Source organism: Daucus carota, chromosome 5, assembly GCF_001625215.2.
Source record: "Daucus carota subsp. sativus chromosome 5, DH1 v3.0, whole genome shotgun sequence".
Classification (NCBI taxonomy): Eukaryota; Viridiplantae; Streptophyta; class Magnoliopsida; order Apiales; family Apiaceae; genus Daucus; species Daucus carota.
The window spans coordinates 41,732,445-41,755,106 of NC_030385.2; the positions used below are offsets into that span (position 1 = coordinate 41,732,445).

At 33.2% G+C, this 22,662-nt stretch overlaps 3 protein-coding genes across 3 annotated transcripts; 1 reads left to right on the forward strand and 2 right to left on the reverse strand.

Annotated features, from left to right (window-relative positions):
• Positions 1–5,314: 5,314 nt before the first annotated feature.
• LOC108219839 (GCN5-related N-acetyltransferase 4, chloroplastic) lies at positions 5,315–8,398 on the reverse strand. Its single transcript, XM_017393383.2, has 3 exons — positions 8,171–8,398; positions 6,727–7,123; positions 5,315–5,883 (listed from the first exon to the last, which is right to left on the reverse strand). The coding sequence occupies exons 1-3, from the start codon at positions 8,277–8,279 to the stop codon at positions 5,607–5,609; spliced, it is 783 nt and encodes a 260-aa protein (XP_017248872.1). The 5' UTR covers positions 8,280–8,398; the 3' UTR covers positions 5,315–5,606.
• Positions 8,399–11,717: 3,319 nt separating this feature from the next.
• Positions 11,718–14,981, forward strand: LOC108220599 (CASP-like protein 5A2). The gene is made up of 3 exons (XM_017394406.2): positions 11,718–12,200; positions 13,482–13,614; positions 14,645–14,981. Exons 1-3 carry the CDS (start codon positions 11,956–11,958, stop codon positions 14,834–14,836), a joined length of 570 nt encoding a protein of 189 aa, XP_017249895.1. The 5' UTR covers positions 11,718–11,955; the 3' UTR covers positions 14,837–14,981.
• A 487-nt stretch (positions 14,982–15,468) lies between these two features.
• On the reverse strand, positions 15,469–21,352 carry LOC108219670 (mRNA-decapping enzyme subunit 2). The gene is made up of 8 exons (XM_017393160.2): positions 21,068–21,352; positions 20,178–20,329; positions 19,712–19,839; positions 19,277–19,372; positions 18,928–19,080; positions 17,659–17,762; positions 17,508–17,575; positions 15,469–15,877 (listed from the first exon to the last, which is right to left on the reverse strand). Exons 1-8 carry the CDS (start codon positions 21,148–21,150, stop codon positions 15,693–15,695), a joined length of 969 nt encoding a protein of 322 aa, XP_017248649.1. The 5' UTR covers positions 21,151–21,352; the 3' UTR covers positions 15,469–15,692.
• Positions 21,353–22,662: the final 1,310 nt, after the last annotated feature.

A 22,662-nucleotide genomic window follows, 5' to 3' on the forward strand; every position in this document is an offset into this window, starting at 1 on the left:
TGTAAAATATTGATATTTCGTGTACTAATTCGTCACCAGTTTCGTGTATTTTTCGTGTATATTTCGTGTTTTCGTGTTTTCGTGTACTATTTCGTATCGTGTCGTTTTCGTGTACATGAAAAAATTCGTGTACTACAGTTCGTGTCGTTTTTACCTATTTCTAAATCGTGTCGTGTTCGTGTTTACAATCGTGTACACGAATTGAATTTGTGTCGTGTTCGTGTATACCCACCAGATACACGAAACACGAAAGTACACGACACGTTTATACACGACACGAACGATTTGCCAGGTCTAAATGAAACATTGCGGGTACTTAAGCACCCGCAATGTTTCATTGCGGGTACTTCAGTACCCGCAATGTTTCATTGCGGGGAGATTTTATCATCCAACGGCTCTGATTTGGTGGCTCCCTATCCAATGGTGGCTGTATAAGAGGCTAAGAGCACCCCCAATGCAGGACCGTTTGGTGCCTCGATCCACGTAAAACAGACCTGGTCCAGTAAAATTGCGTAAACTTGCGTTGGAGGAGGTTGATAAAAAGAGGTCAGGACTTTTATGGTGGCCTTGGCCACTTCCTGCCAACATGTACCTTAAATAATTTTTTATATACTTAAGGCATTCTGTAAACTATGAAAACTGTTTGCGTGCATTATATTAAACACAAATAAGACATAATCTGGGACCCACTTTTTATGTAAACGGTCCCGAGCATTGGAGCATGTTATCCGGTTATAATTTGGAGGACCACTTTACCAACGTGGCACACTTGTGGAGTCTTTAAAGTCAGAAAAGAGGCACCCGCATTGCGGATGCTCTAACAGCCCCATATATATATATATATATATATATATATATATATATATATATATATATATATATATATATATATATATATATATATATATATATAGGGCATTGCTCAAAACAGGACACCCTTAAAAGAAGAACAAAGAAGAACACTTTGGAATCGAACATAGAATCTCATCTAAAACTTCAATTAAATTTCTAACTTTAAGCTAATTAACCATTTATTATGAATAATAATAGTATCTAGCATGTTTAACAACAATTATGGATTAAAATTAACATGATTCTATGTGATATTAATCATGTAAAGAATATATACATGATTCTATTCTGGATTCTGTTTTGGATTCTGTTCTGTATTCTATAATATTTCATATTAATAATTTGGATAAATTTGGATGTTAGATTTCATATATTAAGTTTAGTTAGTGCTTAACTATGTAATTATAATCATAACAAATCATTTTTTATGAAAGAAAAAGTGTTATGATAGTGTTCTGTGTTGTTCTTTTTTTAAAGTGTTCTGTGTGGAGTGCAACTCTATATATATATATATATATATATATATATATATAGGGATAGGATCAAATAAAAACTTTTTTAAGTTACAAACTTACAAACTTTTTTTTATTCTCCCATCGTGTTAATCCTTAGTTATATAAAGTATCCATGTTGAAAATTCTTCAAAAAACATCACAATTTTTAAAAATAATGCATAAATAAATCGCGTTTTCAACACATTTATAACCGGGGTTCAACATCGGTTGTTGAACACTAATTATCATTGTGTTCAATATATATAAAAAGATGTTTAAACTATACTTCTCGGGTTTGGGTAGGGTCTAGAAACATAAATATTAGTTATATAACAAGTTTACCTTAGTTCTAACATTTAAAAATTGGTTTATGTACTTCTCCACCACTATTTTAATCGATGTTCAACAAAATATGTTAAAAAAATGTTGAACTCAAGTTATATATGTGTTGAACAAAAAAAGTTTGTAAGTTTGTACCAGAACCCTCGCCTATATATATATATATATATATATTCACGAATCAATAAAGCATGTAATATTATAAATTTTAAAAAAGCATTCATAAAAATTCTTGATGTATCATGAACATTTCCTTTTCGACGAGCCACAAACAAAAATTGAAAAAAAAAAGCCCCCAAAAAAATTGAAACGAGAGCTCTACTTAACAAAAAAAATAATAATAAAACACATTTTATCTTTCTCTTTCAGTTTACCGTAGTTAATCAGTTGCAACGCACGCTCATGCATGCCTGCATGTGTGTAATTATCATTGGCCTTGAATTCATTTCTCACAAGACATCACAAATTTCACTTCTTTAAGTACTTAAGAAACTACCCAAATATAACATTCTTCTCGGCCATTAGCACGTACATGTGTTTGCATGTACCCAGAATACTAGTTGCTTGCATGTATCTGATGTTACATGAGTACTACTGCCATGAGTACTAGTTGTTTTATATTTTTTGAACGTCTAAATCGTTCACTAATAAGTAAGTGATGTCTACTTTGATTAGAATGTTAAATATCAAAATGATAACACGGAAAATCAAAATTTAATATTCAAACTATGTAATTCTTTACCGATCATAATATTTTTTACCGTTCCACAACTTTTTTTACCGTTTTATAATATTATCCTACCGTTTTACAACATTATGTAAATACTAGTACTGTTATGTTTTTCCTCAAATCTACTATTCTACATTATGTAAATACTAGTAGTGTAACAGTAGTTATTTTTATTCTTAATATGTTTTTGTCCATACTTGTATATATATTTGCTGTAAAAATAAAATTTTAATAAGATCAATTCAAATATATGAATCATACGAGAATATATAAATTAAAGATAATATTTCGAAGAGTCGGCCGACCCCAGCATCACACAAAATGGTGAAAGTGGTGATCGATATTGATACTAATGATTGGGAATACGATGTGCTTGAAGGGAATTTTGACCGCTATGTGTCTTTCATCATCCCAATAAAAAAATTTGGGCAAAGTAATGCCTGAGAAAACTGTTCGTTATGTTTTAAAATAGGTTCTTACACGCACATACATTTTCAAAGACAGCTTCACAGAACTTTCGATACTTTTCATACATAGTCAATTAGTACCAAAACATCTCCAAGCATAAAACTCAGTTCGTGAGCAGCTAATTTCGACACGGGAGTCCTTTGCAAAAACTAGGCTAACAAGAAATTTAAGATTTATTGTCCAAAAAAAAGAGTACCCGTACCTTAAGCCTATACAGCAAAATCTAGTGTTAATTTCGACACGGGAGTCCTTTGCAAAAAGGAAACTAGGCTAACTATAAATTTAAGAATCACTCGTAGAGTTCGGTGTCCGGAGAGAAGAGGACCCGTACCTTTAGCCTATAAAACAAAATATGGTGTTTGGCATTAAGGAGTTGTTGCAATCGAATTAAGCATGTGGAACTCAACAAGCAGAACAATATCATAGCTGATCGATTTATATAGCTCTTTTAGGGGTCATTTGGCAAATCTGAAAGATTTATATCTGAAAGATTAATATATCTGAACGATCTGAAAAAATCTGAAATCTGAATGAATAATATTATTTGATAACAATTTTTCATAATGTCTGAATGAAATATTTTTCCAGTTTTATCTATCTGATTAAATGAGACTATTTGACACTTTTTTTTTCTTCATAATATGTGAATGAAAGTTATTACTCCATCCGTCCCCCCTGGGGCCTGGATAGTATACATTTAAGATTTTCTGTCTTTGAATTAAAGTTTGGATATTAAATTTTTATTCTAAACAAAAAATATTTTAAGTAAGTTACGGAAGTATATTTTATAAGAGTATTGAGATGCATGTAGAGCAGTTGAAAAAAAACGTGAATTAAATGAGACAGAGAGAGTAACAAAAAAATATATTATAAATTCTAGTTGTTCAATTAATTATCATGCCATAGAAACAAATCTAATAAAATTTAAAATTTAAAAACTTGTAAAACAGTTCTTAAAAAGTTTAATAAAATAAAAAGTTAGATTGGCCAAAGACGCAGTGTAAAACAGTTGGTTATAATTTAGGGTTAACAGAGTAATAATGTGAATATGAATCAAACAGCGAGCACTTGAGGAAGGAGCGAATCAGCATGTTTTAGAATCGCTCAGCCCACTGCTAGAGAAGCCCAAATGATCTGATTCAAAAAAATCGATCAGACAAAGAACATTCAGCCTTCAGCTGTAAACAAATGAGGTTTTAGTTGACTAATAAATAGGCAGATGAAGGGAAAGCAGAAGCGAGACAACTATTACCCCCTCCTAACCATAGGCACCCATCATTTACCACTTGTCACCAAATTTTGTTGATTTCGTAGTGAAATGTACACACACTGATCAGAAAGAAGAGCCACAGTTAATCTCCTCGATCACCCATTTTTCAAACATTTATATCAAATGAATATGACTTTCAGAGATCATTCGATAAATTACTAAGAACTTCAAAAGTAAAATTTGAAAGAGCAATGAAGTGACACGTTTTTTCGCCCTCAAAAGGTCTCTTATCAACAAAATGCCTATTCGTTCTGAGATTTTAGTTTTAAGTTTTTCCTCACCGTAAACACTTGACAGCTAAAAGCAAAAGTTCTCTGCTGTAATTTTGATTAAAAGTATTAAATATAAACTGAGTTTTCAGATATTTTATTGTGCATATTCATTCTTACTCTCTCCGTCCTTTCAGGATGTTTATGTTCATTATTTGCACGTATTTTGAGATTTTTATAAAGTATAGTTCAGTAACGTTTTTTTATTTTTTTTCTGAGTAAAAGTTTAAACGTCAAATTTATATTCAGAAAAAAAAAATTTAAAAAATATTATAGAGCTATGGTTTATAAGAGTCTGAAAATGCATGTAAAAAAGTAATATAAAAATTGTGGTGGGACTGAAAGAGCAGTTGTTTTCAGTCCAGTTTTGAGAGAGGATCGATGAGAGATATTTTTGCGAAACTGATCGGTCACACAAACACACTATCTTTCCTCATCAGTTTCACTCTCGTTGCAGACCACCAAAATGTCTGCACAGCAAATCAAAAGCTGCAATTACATATTTTAAACTCTGCATGCTGTACAGCAACATAAATTGAATCAACAAACACCATACAATGAATTCGCATTTCAACTTATATTAATGTCGGATCAGATTTATTTCGACCAATATATTTATGTTGTTGATGGAAAAAAACGATAATATTAAAAAAATTCAAATAGTCAAACTTTAATTTTCGTAAAATAAATATTTTCATAAAAATAGATAGTGAAAATTATGTTGAATTGACTTAAAACGAGATTTAGTAGATTTACCCTGTACATCCCTCTCATCTCTTTACGGTTTTTTTTTAACTTTCGACAAGCATTTTAAAGTGTATATAAATTATATTTATAATAAAGTATAAATATTTTTTTATGCCAACGACCCTTATTTTAAGACTGGCAGTGATAAATGGTAATCATGGAAACGATATGTTAATTCAATAATTCATATACAGGAAATACAAGATTGTCTGATATGATGATAATTATAAATGCAAGGAAAATGAGCAACTACATACAGATTACAGGATTACAGACTTGTTACAGATTCTGTTGAAAAGATGTCCAAATTTTACTATAATATATTTACACACCCATATGCACATACAAGCAGGGGGCAACACCATTGATTACCTCCTTACTTCTCATAGTAATGTCCTTAGGGCAGATAACAAATTATATCATGACTAACTAAGTGTTTATGTGTTTAGAATCTTCATCATGAAGTTGAACTGGACATCCGGTGCGGTTTTAGGTTGCGGCCACTTGGCTCCTTCTGGCACTTTTATGCTTTTAAAACCTTGACCTTTGTACAAATCTACTGCCCCTGGATTGTTTAGGTCACAGTGCAATGCAACGGCACGACATCCCCAGCTTTTTGCTAGAGCTTCTGCTTTGATTATAAGCTTTTTAGCTATCCCCTTCCGTCTATATCTATCTCGAACTGCAACATTTGATACATATGCAATCCCAGTTCTGTGAAGAATGTGAATGCAGCTCAATTTCGTTATATAGATTGAAGATGGAAATTATTAGCAGGTCTGCATAATTAATTGATGTGCTTTCAGGCAATGCACCCTTCACTATGGGACTTGAACAAGGCATCGTTTAATACGCTATACAATAGGTACAAAGAGTAACATATCAATTATAAGCTATAAAGACAAAAACTTTATGTGTCTGATATGAAAAGAGTTCACATATTTTCTACACACTGCTTTATATATATTTTAACTTAGCAAAAAAGAATAATAATAGGCAGCGAATATATATAAAATACCAGTTTAGCGCCTCCTACTATTAAGGCAGGTATACATTGTTAGAACAGAAGTGAAGGAACTGGAAGTGTATATTGAAAGTAGAGCATCATCATTCCTACTTAAGCTGCAAATGAAAAAATGTTTGACTGCAGGAAATGTAAGATTCTGAATCTTGAAGAGACAATTGATTTACATGTACGAAATGATAGAGCTCTGAATTCATCATAAGCATGCTAGTGACCTATGTAATTGCTTGGTGTGCGTGATGGTGGTTGCAGAAGTTTGCATGATGAATAGTAAATTAAGAGGAGTCAGATTCAACGGCAAACATGAAAGGCATTATAAATCGCATACCAGTCCTAACAATACACCAATAAGTTAAATTTTCATTTTCAGTCAACTCTCTGCCATGTGAATTAAATATATCTTACGGAGTATAAACTAGTAGTGGCAGGTTCACATAAATGCTTTATTATTGTACTGCGGTCTTGAGGGAGCCCTGATATGCACAAGCTGCAAAATTTAATATATGCACGGGGTGGATAGAGCATATACTTACCTTCTATTTCGGAGCGGTCCTTTTCTGGGAAGAAAATCAGCGACCGTATCCACAGTTAATATTCCAGTAACATACCCTTTATTTAGACTAAATTTCCCATCAAATCCACCAATTTTGAGGTCTTCACTTCCGATGCAGAAGGCATCTTCATCAGAACTGCCAGTAACAGCAACTAAACAGGTTCTCTGACAACCATTAGGTACAGAGAATCCCATTACCATAGCTAACAACCTATCAATCCTTAGGACAAAATCTAAAGGGAAGGAGTATTCTGGGAAGAACGAGCTACAGTGGGTCTCTGCCACTTCCCAGCAATCCTCTAATCTGGCCTCTCGTACAACAATCTCAGGTGATAGAGTTGGAAATAACTCTGCCACTTGACTGGCTTTGCATATCCCTATAAACAAAACTATCCGATAAGATGGTTGTACAGTACACTCATAAAATTCATGATCTCGCAATTAAGTTCATATAACTACACACATCAGAGAAAAGTTGTTTAGATCTAAGCTCAATAACAATTAAGAACCTGATGTTTACATGTGTGAACAAATAGGATTCGAACAATCAAAATCAGACCTTTGGAAACTTAAACTTTGATTAGTTGAACAACTCAAATCTTTTTCAAGTCTAAATAGTACATTTTTACAAGTAAAACTTTAGTGTGCACACCAGTATCCAAACTGTCAGTTCAGCCCCAAACTTACCATAAAAAACTATGGTTCTACCGACCAACAATCCACTCCTGGAAAACAAAGGATCTATATTGAGAACAAATGTTACTTTACTAGCAGATAAAGAGATAATTTGTTCACTGTTAACAAAAACTGAATCTGGCCGAACACGAACAAACATATCATTGTTTAAAATATATATATTAAAACTTGACATAGTTGGCCAACTAATCAGCTCCTAGGCAGGAAGCAAAACATCCATTAGACATTTTCCAATAAAAATAAGAAAACAAATCGAAAGGTACATATTAAAAATGGGAAAAAATTATACTTAACATCGACTTCTAAGTGTGAAGAACATTTACATGTTTAACCTGCACACTTGTCTCTGTGTAGTTGACGCGTGAATTGAACTACAGATTAACTGCAAAGTATTTCTTATCAACAGCAAGTATTAAAAACGAATCCGATTAATAACTCGAAAGTCAGTGAAGATGGCAAATCAGTTCAAGTTCCTGTATCGTGTAGATAAACCCTCAGCCAAACAAATGATAAACTTAGAACTAAAGGGTCACTCGAATAATCAATAACTCCATATACCCAGATCAGATATGATCACAAAACCATTATTCAGTTAATTGATCATAACAAAAACAATAATTAATAATCAGATAACTCAAACCCCAATAAAACATAATTAGTACTCAAGTGTGTGTTCAACCGACTGGTGTGTGTATGAGAGAGGGAGAGAGGGAGAGAGAGAGAGAGACCTGATCTGGAGAGATGGGAGGGGAATCTGCAAGGAGGAGTGGATGAGGGAGTGTTGTTAAAATTGACAGAAAGACTGTTGAGTGAGAGTCCCAGCGCCACCGTCCGCATTTCTCTCCTCAAGCAACCAAAATTCGATATAAATATAGTGTATGATTGTATGTCTTTATATGATTCAAGTGGGCAGACAGATTTTGTGGGTAGAAGAAAATACAAGCAACTCAAGTATGGATATGGCTTACATTCCTGTAACATTTTGTTATATATACTTGGCAAGTCCAAGTGCCCTATATATATAATAAAAAATAATATCCTAATGATTTAGGATATCATTTTAATATAACAACTCCGACAATATGTCTTATTATTGTTCCTTATAATTTAAATAATAGTATATTTGAATTATTGTTGGAGAGAAGTAAAAAAGAAAGAGAAGAGAGGTGTGTTGGAATTTGAGTAATCTAATATTTTATTGATAGAAATGATTTAGGGCATGCACGATTGTGGCTCAAAAATAAGGCATTTGTTAGATGTCCTAGTGTTTTGAGGCACCACTAAAACATTGTTGGAGCACCATTTTACCTCAAATGCCTTAAATTTTGATTTAGGACATGATTTTAGGGCACTCTTGGACTTGCTCTTACATTTTATCCTAGGGGAATTATCTTGTATATTGTTTTTTCAATCTTATTTTCAAAAATACTACCTTATCCAATCTTATTTTCAAATCTCTAAAATATTTTCAAAAATACTACCTTTTTGAAAATATTTTCCAAAAATACGGTGGTTGCATATGCAACCATATATGCAACTACAAATCCTGATTTCCAGTTTCAGTTTTCAAATGTCATTTTCGACCTCATCTTTGGAGTCCAAAGATGAGGTTTTGACTCCAAAGATGAGGTCGAAAATGACATTTGAAAACTGAAACTGGAAATCAGGATTTGTAGTTGCATATATGGTTGCATATGGTTGTATTCAGTTGCATATGGTTGCATTCAGTTGATTCTATTGCAATCTAATGGCCCCGCCAGGGGCACACCATACATCCGTTGCAACTTACAGTTTTCAGTTGCATTTAGCTGCATATGAGGTTGCATTTAGTTGCCTATGAGGTTGCATTCAGTTGATTCTATTGCAATCTAATGGCCCCGCCATGGGCACCCATACTTCAGTTCGAACTTACAGTTTTCAGTTGCATTTAGTTGCATATGAGGTTGCATTTAGTTGCATATGAGGTTGCATTCAGTTGATTCTATTGCAGTCTAATGGCCCCGCCAGGGGCACCCATACTTCAGTTGGAACTTACAGTTTTCAGTTGCATTTAGTTGCATATGAGGTTGCGTGCAACCTCATATGCAACGGAAAACTGTAAGTTGCAACTGATGTATGGGTGCCCCTGCGGGGCCATTAGATTACAATAGAATCAACTGAATACAACCCATATGCAACCATATATGCAACTGAATTCCTGATTTCAATAACTAGTTTTATATATATATATATATATATATATATATATATATATATATATATATATATATATATATATATATCGATTCCAATGATGAGGTCGAAAATGACATTTGAAATCTGAAACTTGAAATCAGGATTTGTAGTTACATATATGGTTGCATATGCAACCACAGTATTATTGAAAATATTTTAGAGAATGTAGTATTTTTGAAAATAAGATTGGATAAGGTAGTATTTTTGGAAATAAGATTGAAAACGTGATTATTAATAATAAAAAGCCCTTTATCCTATATATATTGTGGGAGAAATTAATCAATTATATATAAATGTATAAATAATTTATTAAATTTGGAAATTTTATAAATAACCGGGATGAATTTCGAGATGTATTAAATATTTTATTTGAAACATATATATTATATTATTGAATTGAAAATATTAAAAAATTCATATTTATTGTATTTTTGTTTATTATAAAAATATTTATTTAATAATAAAAATTTATATATCTAATAAAAAATGGTGTGGTGGTAATATTATAACAACCAAAATGATATCTTTAATAATTTAGATAAAACTTAAAATTTAATTAATGTTTGAATGTCGGAAATTGTTTTGACATATCATATATATATATATATATATATATATATATATATATATATATATATATATATATATATATATATAGTGACGTTATCTGTAAATTGAAAATGAATAATAATATCATTTATAAAAACAGATATTAGAGTAACTAAGAGTATCCCAACCATTGAAACCTCATAGTTAGAAAATGAGTTCACATATTAAAAATTTTAGCCAAGAGTTTGAAAAACTCAAGTCCAACCATATCCAGCTGTTATTTATAATTTTAGCCAACCTATTATGGATGGCTAAATTTGTCGAAACTCTACAAGTCCAGTAGGAAATTTGTAGGAAGATTGCATATCATTTATTACCATATTGAACTCATATATTCTATTTTAACAATTTAAAATATTAATAACATACTATTTTAAATTATAGGCAACTAATATAACCAATACTATTGAAGCAAAATGTCTTACAAGTTCAGCACATTGAAGCAAAATGTCTCACAGATTCAATAAATTTTACATAATGTCTTCCGAGTCCTATTTAGTCAACGGTTATAGCCAACGACGTTGGAGAAACTCTAATAAGTTACTCATCACCATTCACATCTCATTCCTGATTTCGCGATAGTATATGAATGAAAACATATATCTTTTTCCGAAAAGGTCATACAATTTGGAAGGTGATAGCTTTTAGATTTTATGATGAATTATCCATGTATTTATTTATTGAAAGTTATTTATTAAACAGATACTCCCTCCGTCCCAGTCTTTTGTATACAAATAGTTGGGACATGGAGACCAAGAAATTATGTAAGAAATGAGTAAAATTATATGAGAAGTAGATATAATGGTGGGACCTATTTATATTTAATAATAAATTTGAGATAGTGAAGAAAAATAGCGGGTGTAATAGTGTTTAGAGCAAGTCCAACAGTGTCCTAGCAAGTGCCATATAAATACAATAAAAAATAGTGTCCTAGCAATTTAAGACATTTTTTTGATACATGAACTCCAACAACATGCCTTATATGTGTGCCTTATTATTAAACTAATAATTTATTTGAATTAGAATTGGAGGGAAGTGAAAAAGTAAGAGGAGAGAGATGCATTGAAATGGTGGGAAGTTAATATTTTAATGAGAAAATTAGTTTAGGACATGTTTAGAAGTGCCTCAAAAATGAGGCACTTGTTGGATGTCTCAGTGGTTCAAGACACCACTAAAACATCGTTGGAGCACATATTTCATCCAACTGACTTACTCGTATATTTTAACTTAGGATATCAATTTAGGACATTGTTGGACTTGCTCTTATATTATTATAGAATGAAGATAGTGGAAAAAAGTAGCTGGTCTAATGATGTTTTATATTATAAAAAATTATTATTTTTAGAATGTATATAATTGATGAGACGTCAAAAAAAGAAACTTTGTACAATTTATGGTAGTGTGAAATTAGCAAAAGAATCAAAGAATAACAATAAAATAAAACTAGTCTGCGAACTTTCCCAAATTCATCAAATTGAAACCAGATTAGAGTAGTTCCCGTACACGCATACAGATTACAGACTACAGAGAGTGAGGGAGTGTGGGAGAGAGATACAGAGAGAGCCGAGAGGGAGTGAGAGAGAGACAGAGAGAGCAAGGAGAGAGAGGGAGAGAGGAGGAGAGAGGGAGAGAGAGAGAGAGAAGAGGAGTAATCGGGGGCAAGTAAGAGATGAGTCGAAGCCACCCATCAGTGCACCCAGTAAACTTTAACGCGCCCCCCTCACCATCAACAATCCCTCTGGATGAAAATGATCTTCAACATAACCCTCCCACTAGGATTCGTATGAAAGAGCTACAGGGCATGCCTGGTACTTCAACTAGTCTCGCTTTGCGTTCTCTCCAATTCTCTTTCGCCGTCGTCTCTCTCGCTGTCATGGCCACTACCTCTGACTTCCCCTCCGTTACCGCCTTCCGGTATAAACTCTTACTTCATCTATTTCTACTTTTATATACTCTCGAAATGCTGGTCTATTCTTCAAGTTAATAAATGAAAAAAATTATCGGCCTCTAAAGTATTCATTTTTTGGGTTTTAACTGCCTGTGTTATTTAATTATGTTTTGCTGAGAGATTAATAGAAAGGGGTTTTGATGTAGTGGTATTGTTTACATTAAGCTTATCAATGAAGGGGAATATGGGGAAGAAAAATAATTGATGGATTCACAACTATAGAAACCCCAAGTTTGTTGGAGTGCCTAAACTGACAAGTGAACCTTTAGCATACGAAACAGTGAGTTGGAAAATTTTGGAAATTAGTATAATTTTGGGAGCTCTGGACCTGTAGTATCCAGCTGGTACTTTGTCTCCAAGTTTTTCAGGAGGACCTGCAAAATTGTTCCTCCAAGAAGGCGTTGGTTGGATTTGGTATGGATTTAGCTGTCGGAGCTTGCACACTCATCTATAGACCTTAACCATGGATCTAGACTTAAACACTGGTGCAAGCACTCAGCATCCAAGCTAAGCACATTAAATTATATTTGATCATAATTCTTAACTTCATAATGATATTTATAGAAACAAGTTGTCGAGCTTGAGAACTGCATAAGAAGAGTCATAAGCATGAGAATGGTCTTCTTGTCAACTGTGCTATCAGATAGTGTTTTCTTACGCCAATGAGTTTCTTTCATGATAGAAGTTTGGTTTAAAGAAGTTTTTTCTAGGTGGACAAAGGCGCAAGACCCCCAAGGTCTAGGAGTGAATTATATATGTCAAATTTGCACTCATAGAAGTCAAGTAATGTTATGCAAATGCATAAAATTTACATACAATAGATCTAAATTCTGATTGACAATTATGCGAAAATTCATTAACTTGCAAAATTTTAGGTAACACTGATCGGAAATGCCCTGAACAAGGGATATATAATCGAGCGCGTATTCATTTTATGTTGTTATTTAGAAATATTTATAATTTATTGTAAGGCTTAATTATAGTTACTAAGTATTGGACATATTATACATTTGTATTACTAGATTTTTGAAGGAGTTATTTCCTTTATCCATATTAGATAATTATTTGGAAGTATATATTAACTGGAATTTGCTGAAACTTCTTATCAGGCTTTTTTATATATTATCACTATGGCTGCTAATAGTGTGTTATCTAAATTAGGTCTTTTCTTAATATATGTTATCTAGCCAACTCTGGACAAAGTGAATTATTTTGCACAATATATATTTAAAATGCTTCAATCCCAGATACCTTGTTGCTGCTGTGAGCTTGCAGACTTTGTGGAGTCTATCACTTGGGGTTGTTGATATATATGCTTTGTTGGTAAAGCGCTGCTTGAGGAATTCCAGAGTTATCGCCTTGTTCACTATGGGGGATGGGGTAAGAATGGAATTTATGTTTAAACTAGATTGTTGGTTATTTGGAAATTTGCATGCCGTTCATTGTAAATTATTTGTTAAATGTTAACCACTGTATTGCTCTGTACGAATAAAAGTTCTTGTTGATTCTGTGCAAAAAAAATTCTAGTAAATTTTTGTACAGCTCCAGACCTTGGGAGTTTACTCTTTTGCTTTACAAATACAGAGCTTCTGCCTTGCACACTCGACAGGTCTATATAATATTACAGTTTAGCAAATCAATAATTTAATAATTATAATCATTAATTAAAATGGAGGATTACTCATAGGCTGGCTGACAACACTTGGGCTTTTATGTTGTATTTGGTTCTGTATATAAATAGGATTATTACAATTGTTGTTGTTTAAATTAACAAATTCCTACCATGAATATTTAAAATTCAATTTTTTTGATTCAATTAACACCACACTATTGGATTTTTAAGTGTGAGTGTGTTTTTTTTTTTTTTTTTTTTGGGGGGGGGGGGGGGGGGTGTTATTTGTCCGTAAAAAAATTGAATACAGTATAAATCTTACATGAAAAAGATTATTTAGATATCTAGGAACCATAAATTGCATTGACTTTATATATAAAAGATTGGCTTGAAATGGCTTTTTATGGATGAAGGAACAAGCGTTTGAATATTAATTTAATTGATGTTTCATTTAGAATTGTATTCCGTCCATCCCACCCATTTGTTTACTGTTTTTTCAATGCTTGACATGACATGATTGTTTGCATATATGCATTTTTTGGTACAAAATGAATTTGGATTAGGTTCATTAAGCCAGAATTACAGTTCATCGAGTCCAGTTTTTAAGTCTCCTGTTTATTTTATTTTTTGCCATTTTCGAGGATCAATTCTGGCATTTCAGCTTTTATACTTGCGTATTAGATTCAGATTGGGCAGAGTCCAAGTATTTGGGATGAAGAATGCTGTTTATCTCATGTTCTTTTTCTTAGAATGCGTGGACATTTTCAGATCCTAAACCTAAACATTACTCATTTGCAGATTACATGCACCCTTACATTTGCGGCAGCATGTGCATCTGCTGGTATAACCATCCTTATTGGTAATGATATTGACAGCTGTGCTCAGAATCATTGTACCCGATTTGAAACAGCCACTGCTATGGCCTTCATGAGTTGGTTTGCCGTTTCACCATCCTTTTTCCTGAACTTCTGGTCATTAGCATCTAGGTAAAGTGAATATTAGGTATATCTGCTTGGATCATATTTTTATCCAAAAGTGTTGTTTTGGGTGCTTATTTAGGGGGATAGAGTGAACTGGTAAGTTTGTATATTTTAACTTCTAAGTTTGTAGTAATTTTATTTCCCTGTAGATGAAAGTTTGTACTTGTAAGATTAAAATTAATCAGTTCTAAGAATCAAGAATAAAATAAAAAAAAAGGGTGACGGACGTGGCTAACTGGTAGAAGAACGGTAACAACAACAAGAATTATGACTCAATTGCATTTTGTCATCTAATTTTAATATGATTTAAACTGATGAAAATTGATGTGAAGTAATACAATTTAAAACTGGAATTTATTCCTAAAATAACAGAAATCAAGAAATATTAGAACACTAATAAAGGACTTACAAAGTAACACTGAGGCATACTCAGCCCGTCTCATATAATATGACCTTCTCATTTTATATGACCTTACTACTTTTTGCACGCCTTTTTAAATAGGTAAAAGAAGTACTTGTAAATAATATTCTTTCGTGATTTCTTTTTTGATTAAAATTTAAACTTTAAATTTTTATACAAAATAAAAATTATGAAAAAAATATTATATAAAAGTACATCTATCGAACACATTGAAATACGTGTAAACAGTAAACCGGGACGGAGGGAGTATTATATTAAACATATCTAAATACAGTAAGCTTTTTTAAGTCACTACAAAAGGTTGAAGCCATAAAAGGAGGGTGAAACTGCAATGTACTACAACAGATTACATATACTGATCAGAATTGGTGCAAGAGCTAAACCTAACCAGATTATGTGCAAATCGAACACTTCACGATACATAATTACAGTTTTATATGCCAAGTCAGGATGAGAAGGCTGTTTCCATCGCTTGAAAGATAAGTCCAGTATCAAACCGGAAATTTCTGAAGCTCCTTCCAGGGCCCATAGCAGAAGATTGAGTATTTGCCTTGGGCTTAACAGCTAGAGATTCCGCAATTGTTGCGCTGCTTCCTGTAGAACTTGTCTTGGCCTTCCAGACACTAATTCCTTCAGAAGCAGTAATTATTGGTTGATCAGCATATGAATTAGTTGAAAATGGAAATCACAGATAATCCTAGCTTCTATCACAAAATATATTATTTCATGAGATTTGTGTGGGTTCACCTCCCGTCAATCACAACATTTTTATTTAGCCAAAAAAAAACACACTCTCGACTTGTAGCATAGCACAGATGTTTAGGGTGTGCTATGCACTTTCTAAGCAGCTCTGCAGTAAATAATTTACTTGAGCTAAAACCTTTGAACTATCTTCTTTATATTAGTTATAAGTGTACCAATCTATTCCAAATATCTCTGATTGGCATTAGCGGTTCACTTGTAGACTGCAGTGCCTTGTTCATTCTTTTCATGCATATGGAGAGACAACCAAATGGAAGTAGCTAAATTTCTAACAATATATGTGTAGTTCCATTGGGGCTGAAGGCAGAGATAAGGTTGATGGTTCTATGCATATCGTTTTAGCTACTCCCAGGATGCATTTGGTTGACTAGAACAAAATGAATGTGAGAATGACATAAAAAGAAATTCAGTGTAAAATGTTCATATACTCTCTCCATCCGTTCTGTCCCACAGGTTAGGTTTGATTTTTCTATCAAATTTACCAACTCAAAATTCAAGGTAAGAAACATAATTTGTCATCAGTATTTTATATTTATTATAACATCTTTTCGTACAAATGGAAAAGTTAAGAGATGATCAAACAATTCATTCTTTGTTGACAGGCAGTAGTGCAACTTTCTTGAAGAAAAATGTATACGGGGAAGGAATGAGAAATCACTTATAATGGAAGTAATGAAACAGAAGTCAGTAAACTGGTGGGATTGAGCTCGTCAAGGAGAGAATATTTAAATAATTATGATCAAAATGCTCGAAATCCAGACTGCAGAATATTCATTACTCGGAGACTGCAGAATATATAATAATTATATATTTTCAGTATCCAAGAATGAATTAATATGAAAATCGAGAGTTTTCCTGGATAGGAGAAAAAGAGTCACTTACCTGCCGCACTGCGCACCCGATACTTGGGGATTCTTGGGTGCAAGAGGGTTCTTAAGGATTCTTCTCTCACTCAGAACTCACAATTGAGGGAAGATACTGTATATACTTAAAAACTTAATCAATTAAGTCCGTTAAATTGCATTAGTTGTGTTATCAAGTAATAAAGACACTAAAGGATAATCTTGACTTAGTTGACTATTTAAATTTCATTTAGAAACACTCTTGATACATATATATAATATATATGTAATACATATAAATTTAATATATTAATATATGCCGAACCCCCCCGCCCCCCCAAACCGAATCCCCATAATTTTAGATATTCTGAATTCCGTATCCCCATACTACACCCCCACACTCATGCTTCCTAGAAAAGAACAGTTAAATAGCCAAACGTAAATATATAATATAATCACTCCCACAAATTACATAGAATTTCCTGATTCAGTAATTTTCCACCAAAACCTAAACACAAACTTTTTCAAAAAACCAACCTCATTCATGAGGCCGTGTTAACCTAATAACCCAGAAAATATAGTGTTTTGAACAATGAAGATGTAATCCATTAATTCATCACCATAGATGTCACCGAAAGAAAAAATGAGAACCAAACCTTTCATGGGTGCATTGAGCTTTGGTGCTACAGGGGGTTGATGCGCTGAAATCCATGACTTCAAAGATCTACAAGGTAATAAATCTTGCATCATTAATCAAGAAGCAAAACCTGTGGAGGAGATTACATGTATTGTTGCATATATACTCACGCCAAGAATGGTGAAACCATGTAAAGCTTGAGACCAGTGATCCCGCGGGATATTACATCATTATTAGCTGGTTGAAGATCATCAAGCCGATGCCATGCTATTTCCTGCATGTGAGAAAAGAAAAATCACATCCCAGCATAAAAATTTACGGCTATTCAATAAACTATGAATCTAGAGGGGGAACAAGGGCAGGAGCGGGAGCTGGATGGGGCGGGAGGGGAGGGCAAGAATGAGAGCGAGAGAGAAACATAAGCCACACGTATCTTGCCAAAAGGTGGATTGAATAATATCCACCAAAAACGTTGAGTCACCACATCAGCCACTTATTTAATTGATACAACTATACGAACACCTAAACATTAAATTCTTGCCAATTCAATCTCCACAATAGATCTATCAACTTATCAACTAATCACTGTATCGATCTCTGTCATCTTCCCCACCTACACCATGATAGAGGTATTGATAGGCTTCAAGGGAAGAATCCCAACATATTTCATCCAAGACATCCACAGTATACGTCTTCTATGAAGGAGAATACAAATACGACCTCCAGAGACCACAATTGAAAGAAATAATGACTCCTGAATTTCATTTTAAATCTGGATCCAAGTCTTTTGTTTGACCTAGACAATTATATTTTAATTTTAATAAGTGATCGCTGTGACATATACACCTTTTTTTGCAACAAACTGTGTCATGGAAATTGTTCTATGCAGGCAAGTTTCAGCATTGCCTACCAAAACCAGGCTCTTGAAAACTTTTTAATCCTAAGAAATTCTCCTATATTTTACATATTAGGAAAAGTTATATTTGCTGGTTATCAAGTGGAACTCCAATATTCAAGTCTTAATAATAAAATCTGACATTTTTTTTAACTTTCTCTGTATCGATTTGACAATCGTGAACTTCTTTTACAGCAAGCAAAATGGAACTCTACCAATATCGATGGTGTGACTAACCAAAGACAGTGTCAAGTACAATAATTAGTTAGTTTGGGGGAGAAAATAAGAAACAGAAATCTCTCGTTAAACAAGAATTTAAAAAGAATATACTTCGGCTAATAAAGAAATCAGCCATTAGGAAGTTTTTCCTTGTAATAGAACACACAATTCAAAACAAAAACTGGTAAATATACATCTTGGTAGAGTATTTCTTTAGAGGAGGGGACAGTCTAACTGGGACAGAAAGTGTTTATTGTTTACTAGAAATTAAGATGAAATCAGTATAAATATTTCCATCCTGAATAAATCATTAGTATAAACATACACTGATTTCCTTTTTGGTAAGTGGAGCAAATGCTGTATCATCTTTCACGCCAGTAACTATGTAGAGCCGCACCCTCTGCTGACCAAATATCATTTCAATGTACTCGTCTTTGTTAAGAAATTTCGAAAAATCAAAACCTGTTTCCTCCAAAACCTGTAACCAACAAAGTGTCTTCATAGTAAACCAAAAGGGATTTTTCTTGTACTACTAAGATTGTATTATGTTCATGACGGTCATTTTTGTGGATATCTTTTTATCAATATTTCAAAAGTCTCACGGAAGCCACGTGGCAAAGGAGACATCCATAAAACATGATAATCGTCAAAAACAATCAAGACAGAGAACTTACCTCCCTAACAGCACACTTATGGTCTTCCTCATCTTTGTTCTTTTTTCCACGGGGAAAACTCCAACTTGTTCCTTTCCACCCTTTAACTAGTAAACACTGCAGATCACAGATTCACGAGTCAATAACTCTTAACTTATCATCAGAACACAAACCAAATTATTATTCTAAATTTTATTTCACTTATATCTTCATCAATGTAATGGTTATTCAAACTGCATCACACAATCACCAACCCGAAGATTGTAACACTAAAATTCCAAAAGTTTTCTGATCAGAAAAATTGAATTAGAAGAACTTCCACATTTCATGTTGAGCTTCTCTGTGTTGATTGCTAAAGAAACCAGGAGTAATTCAAATACAGCCATACATGATAATACAAAATTCATTACAGTAAGGCTGAAATATATGAAGTCCATTTATTAAAAGAGAACATACCCGCTCATAAGTTTCATCCAGAATAATGGCTCCTGTTACAGGAACCCGAACCTTGTATGAAGTGAAATCCTTGAATATGTCATCTATGTGTGCGACATAGGGTTTCAAAACATCACAACTGTTAAACACTATGATCAATTAAGGAATAGGAACATAGTCAATAGTGAATTAGATATCGAAACCCAATAGTTTTTACTTCCTCCGTCCCATTTTAGTTATCACTTTGACGTTTTGCATGTAATTTAAGTGTATAAAAAGGTGTTTCTGTTTGTTATTTTTCAAATTTTCTTTTTTGGAATTAAAATATAAATTATAAACTTCAATTCAGAAAAAAAATTGAAAATAATAGAAGGAATTACATTTTTTAGTCAACTTAGATAACGTGTAAAAAGTCATAGTGACAACTAAAAAAGGATGGAGGACTATGAAATAGCAACAGATTATAAGGAAACGATTTAAAGGATACTGAGGGAGGTGAATTCCTTTAGCGAAAGTGACTTCAGTGAAGGATTTCTTTCAACTGAATTGTCCTCATAAAACCAGTGTGCATATTCCACAAGAAACAGTATCCTCTCAAACGATTGTTGATCTTCTTTTGGGACATTTAAAACAAACCGGCTGGAAAGGAATAATGCACGTAATCAATTTCCATAACAATCCGATACTACAGATATATGATGAACTAGAAAGCCCCTGTTGAAAGCATTACATCATTGCAAACTATATTAAAACTGGGAAAGGATGAGCACTATCTTGTATATGTAGAAACTACATATGTATAATCCTCGTTTTTTTCCCTGCATCAATTTCTTATGCAATAAGGGCAAGTTACAGTAAATTGCCGATATCCAAACACTCAAACCTAACCTCTGCTAAAGTCCTCATCGACCAGGCTACAATGCTATAATACACTGCTGTGAGTTATCCCTAACATCAACACACACACACACACACACTCAGCCAGTAGTGTAATAAACACACGAATAACTAACAGGATTCATTAATATTACGAGTAACTGAACATAAGATCGTTACAGTATAACCTCCTCGATAAATAAATAATCTCGATAAATTATAACTAACTATCATGGATAAATGCCAGTATAACAGACACAGTGTATTTGTAATCTCGATAAATTAAAACTCACTTTCACTAGTCCACCGTAACAGAGTGTATTTTTAATCTCGATATATTATAACTAACTTTTACGAGTCTGGCATAACAGAGACGGTGTATTTTCAATCTCGATAAATAGAAACTAACTTCTACGAGTCCAACATAACAGGCGGTGTATTTTTAATCTGGATAAGTGAATAATCTCGAAAAGAAGTAAAAGGAGTAAAAAAAGGTGGAACCTGCAGAGATCGTCGAGGAGTTCTTGAGGAGGGAGGCCGGAATTCCTTAGCGGCGCGCTCGAAGATCGAGGAAGCCCTGACATCTCTCGATTGATTATGTATAGATACACGCACTGTGTATGTATAGCTTGTGTGTATTCAAATTGCGCTGTGTGTTTACTGTTTACTGCTTCTAGTCCGATTCAGTCCAAATAGAAGAGTTCGGGTCGGATCTGTGTTACAGTATCCTCCGGTTTCTACTTCTGGAGGATGGGGCTGGCTTGTATTCGTATTCTAGTAATGGGCCCGTTTCACGATTTGGGCCTCGACGATCAAGTTGTTGACTCGTTGGTCTTTAAAATCAAAAAGTGTGGTTTGTGTAAAAATATAGGGTTACATATCACTTTGGTCACTGAAATCAGCCTCATGTATCAATTCTTTTATCAGTTTGAACGAGATCTCATCTATATCATTCTAGTGACAAGTAATCACACTCCCGTTAAGTTGACTTGACGGAAATGATGACTTGGCACTTAACAGTTGAACACAGTGTCATGTATTGCTGATATGGACTCCAACAGAAATTAAAGATTGTTTTTACAGTCCATTCGTGCCAACCAAATTGGCAATCTCTCACAAGTCAGTACTGGCCTTGTTGCAGAGCTTGTAGATGGTAATAAACACATTGCCGGAGAAGTTCAAGACGAAACTTTGATGCACAAAACCTATGCTGCTCAGCTGATGGGTGAAGAGGCATCCTTCTGCAACTGCAATACTAAGTGAATATAATACTATAAGATTAATGTAAAATAATGATATTGTATTAAATATCAAAATAAATTTGTCATATTTAATAATTAGTTTTGCACATATGATTTATAATATATTTTCGATTTTAATTGTTCTCACTTATATCACGTGCAAAAGTATGGGCAACTTTTAATATATTAAATTTTAATTTAATTTTGATTTTGTGATAATTTTTAAAATTTATTAAAATAACTTGTGAGAATATTATTTTATATTTAAAGTTATTAATAGTATAGCATTTTTATTTTAAAAATAAATATTGTCTAAAAATATAATTAACTTATATTTTAATATTCATACTTATTCAATTTAATATTATCTTATTTCTAATAATTAAAATAATCACTTAGCTATTTGTATTTGAGAACAGTTAAATCTTCATGATCGTATTTAATTATAATAATTAAAAAAAAAGAAATTGCCTTCACATGGATGTTCTGGATACGGTGATGATGCTTGTTTTGCAGGAGTTACTCCTGTTTCAGATTTTGCGGCGATTTTGTGACCGAACACCTGCAAGCAACCCTATCATCAAAACATGTATGGTGCTTGTTTTGCAGGAGTTACTCCTGTTTTAGATTTTGCGGCGATTTTGTGACCGAGCACCTGCAAGCAACCCTATCATCAGAACATGTATGGTGCTTGTTTTGCAGGAGTTACTCCTGTTTTAGATTTTGCGGCGATTTTGTGACCGAGCACATGCAAGCAACCCTATTATCAGAATATGTATGTAAACACGTGGATTGCCATGTACAGAGCCAGCTTAGTGCCAAGTCAGCATCGTCATTTTTTCCGTCAGGTCAACA